Below are 8,508 nucleotides of genomic sequence, written 5' to 3' on the forward strand. Positions count from 1 at the left end.
CCCATTTATCAGTCTCCTCTAGCCTTGGGTGACTACCTCCCTGTAGCTCCTCTCTGTCACCTCTTCACTTTCCCTAACAAGCCAAAGGTTATCGAGCTGCAGCTCCAGTTCCCTAACACGGTCTCTAAGGAGCTGCATCTCAATGCACCTGGTACTAATGTGGCCATTGGGGACGTTGGTAGCCTCCCAGAAATCCCAGATTTGACACCCAGAACAGAACACTGGCTCTGCAGATATACCCCCTGTACCTCCAGCTTTGAAATATTCCAAGCTATCGCAAATTCTTCGAAAAACCAAATGAACTCAGCAGGTGGAGCAGCAAAAGAATGGGTGATGCATTGAGTTGAAACCCTACCTCAATTTTTCTGAACACTGCACCCAAATTGTAATCACCACTGAGATCTTGCTACCTGACTTGCAGAACCAATAGGGTCAGCCCCCATATCACACTGGATACTTAAATTCGAATGGCCAGGAGTTGTTAACAGCAAGATGAGCTTGAATGTCCCACAACTTCAAACTTTTTTTTAATGCTTTTCAGTAAAGTACTGCTTTAAGTGCATGATTTAAAAAGTAATTCTTAAGTAACTTGGTGATTGAGCTTAATCTTACAATTACTTTTCTTGGGATCAGCTATTTAACTTGTGAGCAAGAAATCAATTACTGTATGACTATTTGCTTTGCTTTACTCTTTTTCTTCATATTGTTATAAGAATTTTCCCACTTATGACACTCTTATGGGAGCTGAAACAAAATTGCCTAAAATCTCAGATTGTTTAAAAATTCTTGCTCTTCCTCCTGACCCCCTCCCCTTTACTTGCAAATATTGAATTCCTTAGAAGTTTTTTTTTGCCATCAATTTTCTGATGAACATGGATCTTACCCAGTTGTGCAAAATACTTGGGGAGTACTTTAAATGCTTGTTTTCTTTCATCTTCCTGCCAATTTCAATATGCAAAAAGTAATTAATCAATAAGGTAGTAGGTCAGTTAGAAGGACAAATGTTAAGTACACATTGATGACAACTCATGTTGCTGTGAATCCTATTCCTCACACATTGTATCTAATACAGTTACAGATGTAACCTGTTTGAAGTTGCTACTTACTAGATATTTATCTTTATGACATGAATGTTTTCCTGATGTTTGCAGGAGCGGAACAGAAGCAAGTAGGAACTGAATGGAGAAGCTCCACCACATTTACAACACTAATGATACAAACCTTGGAAATGCCTAGTATCTTCAAGGAACATGATTATTGGAACTTTATTGCTCAAGGCAACCTCTACAGAACACTTGAACACAAAATTGGCTTTCTGTGTTGGTTCTCGTTAATGCATTTGCCCTTGTACACTTGTCTCACAAAACACATTTGAGCGCTATAACTTTGTCAAGCACTTTCTGCCATCCTAAGCTTTTATCAGTAATTCCTGTCTTTCTGAGCTCACCCTCTTAGATGAATTACAGAAATTGAGTGAAAGTGAGAAACCAATAACTTTTGATTTGAATTCGTCTAATACTAACAATGAGTGTAGGTTGGTCAATGATCTGAGATTTCAAAATGCTTGGCTCTTCAGAATATTTTCTGTTGTAGGATTTTTAAGTTAATTCTAACTCTTTTGAAACAATTTGGATATTGTGTAATTTTTAGTTCAATCAGATAAGTCCGATATGCCTATGTGAAAATTATTGTAGACAATAAAGCAAATAAATTCAATTAATATTTTGCCAAATGTGAAACAAACCATAAGTTATGCAAGATTCTTACCCAAATTATTCATGGTTTTGAAATATTTTTAAAAGTGTATGTGCAACCATTTGAATGCAATGATTTTTTTTCTTGTACTTTGTATTACATAGGCTTCAGAAAAGTACATTTGTCTGAGGAGATACTAGATGTTTGATACGACCATTGATGAAACTGTCCTAAGTAAATGTACCTCAGTTTGATTTTTAAATTTTAGACTTATGTAATATCTTTTAAATACAACTTCCTTGCTTTGAATATATGCCCTTCTGGCAGGAAACTATCATGGAAGTGATTTTTTTCCTCTAAATGATTCATTAGCTAAATAAATCCATTACTTCTTTAGTGAGTGTTATGGCATGAGTTAATTTGCAATGTGGTTTCACATTTTCATTTTTCTGAGTACTACTTTACAGGGAATGAACTGATTTAGGAGATACTGAGCCCATTGTCTCCTGTTTACATATACCACATATATTCGGTCTCAGTGATGTAATTGCCTTAATTTATAATGTGTATTTTCAGTAGGTACCAATAGCCTAATAGAAACAAAATGGACTTTTTATAAGCACAGTACTTAAATCACTGTTCATCCCTTGAAGGCTATTTAATTTATTTTAGTGCATTATTTTCAATGTATTTAAATTTGGCAGTCTCCAATGTGATCCTATAGTTGTCATGTATAATGTCCTGGGTCATTTAAAATCTATGGCTTTGTCAGGGGTGCATACTTAAGAGTTTGCAGTGCCCAAGTAGTTTAAAACTGCATTGTGTACACAAAGTCATTATCACATATGATTTCATCGCTTCATTTTTGCATATGTTGGAATTAAATTAACTAGTATGAAGACATTTGAGTGTGAATTAGCATCGATATGTATAACTTCTATGCATTTATATCATGGAGTTCCATGATTCAAATGTAATTTTTTTTCTTGAAATCCAACTATTATACTGACATAAGTTGGTGCAGTAATTGGAGAAATAAGAATGCAAAAATGCTAAGCTTCGCAGACTTTTGAAGCCATTTCTTGGTCTTCTGACTTACTTTCTAAATTGCTCTTAATTTTCCTTTGATTTAATCTTTGTATGCTGTTTATATGTTTTCCCAAATAACATTCGGCACCTATAATGGGTAAAAGTATGATATTATATGTAAATTCCTAACTCCATTCATTGAGAAAATTTTAAGATTAGATCTGTAGCCTTAATATCCACAAACCTTGCATGCATTTTTGTCTCTGGTTCAGTATGTTGTATGAAATCATAATCTTGTGCAGACCTTTACAACGGAACTATCAGTACAGATGGGAAGTTTAATAATACGGTTTCTTCCCATATTTCAAAATTAATTGAATGTACACGATCAGAAAGTCATGTGTTTAATTTCTTTTAATTCTGGGTTAGTGAAAGAAGAACACTTAAAATTAGAGATGGATTAAAAGAATATGTACAACAGCGTATGTATTAAAGGAAGTGAAAATATTGCATAAATGCAATAGCACAAGTCTTTGATTGAGGAAGTTCAATTTTTATCTCTGACATTGTAGAAGTGTCAAGTTATGAAATTCGAAGTCCTAAAGGGAACTCTCATTCTAATACACCGCTAATATAACCTGTTTAGTAAAGGTTATTTTGGAATGGCTTTGTAAAACTGAACTTTTGTTATTCAGATAGTTATCCAAGAAATAGAATAATGCAATCATAAACTTTAAAATTCTATTCTTTCTCATAGCCAATAATATTCCCATACCTTTATATGCATCTCAATGAAATGCTTATTGTTCTATTTTATTTAAAATAAAAGTAATTACTGTTTTATGCCTGCGCTGATAACCCACAAGTTATACTTTATCTTCCCATGCACCATCGGTCACTTTCTCGTTCACAAATTTTGAATTGCTGTTTCATGTATAATTAAAAGTTAAAAGATCAAATTGTCTCATTTCATTGATTTGTGTATTTGATGTTTTCATTTTTTCTGCGGGCATATTTCTGCTTTGCAAGATGTATTTCAGGATCCACAAATCTGACTCCCTGTAGGCCTATTGTTTCTGCCTGCTGCCCCATTGAAATTGTGTCTACATATACTAACTCCATTTTCTCCCTCTTGGTTCAGTCTCTTCCTATTTGCATCCACCCTTTAAGTCACTTTCATTTCCCTGGTCCAAAAGGCCTTAAGGCTCTCCACTTCTTTCTGGGTAGCAAACCTAACCTTTCACCACCACCCTCAGTCTGGTGGAACTGGTTCATACCCTCAAAAAATTTATCTTTTGGATCCACCCACTTTCTTCAAACCAAAGATACAGCCATGGGCACTCATCATGGAGGCTAGTTATACCTGTTTTTTCATCAGCTGTGTGGAACAGTTATCTGCTATGTCCTGCACCCATACTGAGCTCGTCAATTTCACAAACTTTGCCTCCAACATCCACCCTGCCCTCAACTTTACTTAGTCCATCTTTGGCATGTCTCTGCTTTTTATCAATCAGTCTGTCTCCATCTCTAGGGACAAGGCTATCCATCGACCTCTTGCAAACTCACTAATTTTCAGTTATCTTGACTACCTCTTCCCAACCAGTCCTCTCAAATCCTCCATCTGTCCTCAGGATGAGGCTGCCCATTTCAATGTCTGAAATGTATTATTTTCTCTCTTCTCCCCCCCCCCCCCCGGCCAAAGAACAGGGTTCCCCTTCCACTTCATTGCCATCTATACTGACCTCACCTGCATCTCATCTATTTCTTGCACATCTGCCCTTGCCCCATTCTCCCTTTTGCCACAACAGTAATGGGGTTCCCCTTGTTCTTATCACTCAACAAGCTTCCATATCCTGCACATCATTCACCAAAACTTCAGCAATCTCCAACGGGATCCTACAGTTAAGCACAACTTCCCTTCCCATGCCTTTTGCTTACCGTAAGGTTTGTTCTGTATGTTTCCCTTGTCCACTTGTCCTTCCCATTGATCTCCTTCCTGGCACTTACCTCTGCAAGTTTGACAAGTGCTGCATCTAGCCATATACCAGCTCCCTCACCACAATACAGAGCCCCAATTAGTCCTTTCAGTTGAGGTGACTGTTCACTGCTGTTAAATTCCTCCTCATTCAGCTCCTTGCCTCTTCCACCTAGCCCATCTCAGCTTCTTTCTACATTCCCCTCTGTCCTCACCTATTACCTAGTAGCTTGTACTCATTCCCCTCCCCCATCTCATTCTTGCTTCTGCACCCTTTTCAGTCCTGATGAAGGGTCTTGGCCTGAAATGTCATCTGTTTATTCCCCTCTGTAGATGCTGCCTGACTTGCTGAGTTTCTCCAGCATTTTGTGTGAGATTCAAGTTTTCCACCAGTGTTTATTTCTCTGCTTTGTGCTGGTTGAATTGAATACACTTCTGTCTCTTTTTACAGCATGTTAGTTCCATTAAACTATTTCCTCATATATCTCACTTTTACAAAAGCAATCTCAAGAAATCTGTTCCTCTGCTCGATTTATACCCTAATGCATTCTGCTATTAAGTATTTGTTTTTTTTTCCGGTATGTTATCTCTAGATTACTCATGTCACTTTGCCATGGTATGCTCCAAATTGATTTATAGATTTCACATAAAATGCAATAAAATTTCCAGAAATTTGGTCAAAAGTAGAGTTTTAAAGGAAGATAACTGGAAAGATGAGGAAATGGGTCACACATTGGTTGGCTAATGAAATTTTTTATTTACCTCTCGACAGTAGATTTTCAGCAGAAACAAGTCAATTCAATAAAACAATTTATAATCCAGTGTCTCAAATTGAATCTTAAGCAAGGAGGTGGGAGATAATGAATTCATTATTCTCTGGATAGTCCTAGATATTTGAATATATATGCTGTGAGTGAGTTGTTTTTAACCAATAGGTTCTTCATTTCTGAGATTGTACCTTACAGCCTCTTTAGTTCTTACAGGTTCAATGATTTTTAGATTATGGGTGACTTTGCAAAGATAAAACTTTTGCTAGAAGACTCAGGAATGGAGCTGGTGCTTAACGTTTACCAGGTTGTTTCCTGAACAAAGTCAACCATTTGCCTAGAGCTATTTTTTAGTTTGTGTGTCTCATAGCCTAACAAGGTCAGTGTCTGAAGAAAAAGTTTCATTTGCCATTTCAAAGTTTGGGGTGGGATGGATGGAGATAAGATCAGTTGAATAGTGTTCCATTTCCATTCCCACACCTATGAAGAGATCGACCGAATCACTGAAAAACAAGCTTGAAGCCCATGATTTACTACTGGAGTAGGAGCATACTGTTTGCTCTGGGGTGGGAACTTGTAGAAGTATTGAAACTGGCAACTTAAGCAGACTAAACACAAGAACTTTCAGATGCTGGATATCCAGAGCAAGACACACAAAAGAACTCAGCAACACACATCAAAGTTGCTGGTGAACGCAGCAGGCCAGGCAGCATCTCTAGGAAGAGGTACAGTCGACGTTTCAGGCCGAGACCCTTCGTCAGGACTAACTGAAGGAAGAGTTAGTAAGAGATTTGAAAGTGGGAGGGAGAGGGGGAGATCCAAAATGATAGGAGAAGACAGGAGGGGGAGGGATGGAGCCAAGAGCTGGACAGGTGATTGGCAAAAGGGATATGAAAGAACTCAGCACATCTGGCAGCATCTATGGCGAGGAATCGATAATTGACATTTTGGGTCGAGATCCTTCATCAAGACTTGAAAGGGGAAGAAGCCAGAATTAAGCAGGTGGTAGAATAGGAGGAGCACAAGCTTATAAGGTGATGGGTGAAGCCAGGTGGAGGGGATCACTGTTGATGTTGAAAAGCCTACGGAACATGCACTGGATCCCAACTTTAGTGTGCTGGTTAAATTCACCAAATAATATTTGATAGCAGGTTTTTCATTTATAGAAAACTTGCTTCCTCTACCTTTTGAAATGTGACCTTTTTTTTAGGAGTAGTAAAATGGAAGAGTGTTGAGTTTTGTATGTAGAATGGCAAAATATGCAATAAAAGGATCATACAGATCTGGAAACACTTGGCAAATCAAGTGACTTTATTTATTCTTGTCAGCTTGAACCATTCTGGCCATTATCCACTGACCTCATTAACAAGGCATTTTTGCCCACAGAACTGCCATTACTGGATTTTTTTTTTTTTGCACTATTCTGTAAACTACAGAGGCTGCTGCGCTTGAAAATCCAAGAAGATTTTCAATCATTCTACTGTCAAAGTCACTTAAATCACATTTCTTCCCCATTCTGATGTTTGGTCTGAACAAGAACTGAACCTCTTGACCATGTCTACCTGCTTCAATGCATTGAGTTGCTGCCACATGATTGGCTGACCAGATATTTATTAAGGAGCAGGTGTACCTAACAAAGTGGCCACTGAGTGTGGATTCACAGATGTTTTAATGTTGTGCAAGCATAGCAGAACTGCCCCTCTGGCTCACTGTAACTTTCTAACTGCCTGCACATGGTATGTATCCCTCTACACCCTGTGTATGCATGTGCCTCTCTCATTGCTTCTTAACAATCATAGCTGCTTCTACCAGTTGTCCCAGCAGTGCACTAATTTTTTTTTTAAAAACCTTGCCTTGTACATCTTTGCATCACCAATGGGGACAAGAGAGGTTCCGGAGGATTGGAGGGTTGCAGATGTTGTTCCCTTATTCAAGAAAGGGAGTAGAGATAGTCCAGGAAATTATAGACCAGTGAGTCTTACTTCAGTGGTTGGTAAGTTAATGGAGAAGATCCTGAGAGGCAGGATTTATGAACATTTGGAGAGGCATAATATGATTAGGAATTGTCAGCATAGCTTTGTCAAAGGCAGGTTGTGCCTTACAAGCCTGATTGAATTTTTTGAGGATGTGTCTAAACACACTGATGAAGGTAGAGCAGTAGATGTAGTGTATATGGATTTCAGCAAGGCATTTGATAAGGTCCCTATGCTGGGCTTATTGAGAAGGCAAGGAGGCATAGGTTCCATGGGGACCTTGCTTTGTGGATCCAGAGTTAGCTTGCCCACAGAAGGCAAAGAGTGGTTGTAGATGTGTCATATTTTGCATAGAGGTTGGTAACCAGTGGTGTGTCTCAGGGATCTGTTCTGGGACCCCTACGCTTCGTGATTTTTATAAATGACCTGGATGAAGAAGTGGAGGGAATGGTTAGTAAATATGCTGATGACACAAAGGTTGGGGGTGTTATGGGTAGTGTGGATGGCTGTCAGAGGTTACTGCGAGACAGCGATAGGATGCAAAACTGGGCTGAGAAGTGGCAGGTGGAGTTCAACCCAGATATATGTGAGGTGATTCATTTTGGTAGGTCAAATATGATGGCAGAATATATTATTAATGGTAAGACTCTTGGCAGTGTGGAGGATCAGGGATTTTGGGGTCTGAGTCCATTGGACACTCAAAGCTGCTGCGCAGGTTGACTCTGGTTAAGAAAGCATATTGGCCTTTATCAACCGTGGGATTGAGTTCAAGGCTGAGAGGTAATGTTACAGCCCCCACTTGGAGTACTGTACTTAGTTTTGGTCATTTCACTACAGGAAGGATGTGGAAACAATAGAAAAGATGCAGAGGAGATTTACAAGGATGTTGCCTGGATTGGGGAGCATGCCTTATGAGAATAGTTTGATTGAACTTGGCCTTTTCTCCTTGGAGTGACGGAGGATGAGTGGTGACCTGGTAGAGGTGTATAAGATGATTAGAGGCATTGATTGTGTGGAGAGCTACAGAGGAGATGTCATGGGTAAGTTTTTTTTACTCAGAGAGTGGTGA

The 8,508-nt window shown here is 38.7% G+C and overlaps 1 protein-coding gene across 5 annotated transcripts in view; it reads left to right on the forward strand.

The window, feature by feature from the left end:
• ythdf3 (YTH N6-methyladenosine RNA binding protein F3) overlaps nt 1-3,688 on the forward strand; it is a 35,992-nt gene extending 32,304 nt beyond the window's left edge. For all 5 annotated transcript variants that reach the window (XM_063064275.1, XM_063064258.1, XM_063064248.1 and 2 more), the window contains one exon: nt 1,152-3,688. In XM_063064275.1, the coding sequence (XP_062920345.1) occupies nt 1,152-1,172 (21 nt within the window). In that variant the 3' untranslated portion in view covers nt 1,173-3,688. The remainder of the gene's footprint in view (nt 1-1,151) is intronic.
• Nucleotides 3,689-8,508: the final 4,820 nt, after the last annotated feature.

This window comes from Mobula hypostoma, chromosome 1, assembly GCF_963921235.1.
Source record: "Mobula hypostoma chromosome 1, sMobHyp1.1, whole genome shotgun sequence".
Taxonomy (NCBI): Eukaryota; Metazoa; Chordata; class Chondrichthyes; order Myliobatiformes; family Myliobatidae; genus Mobula; species Mobula hypostoma.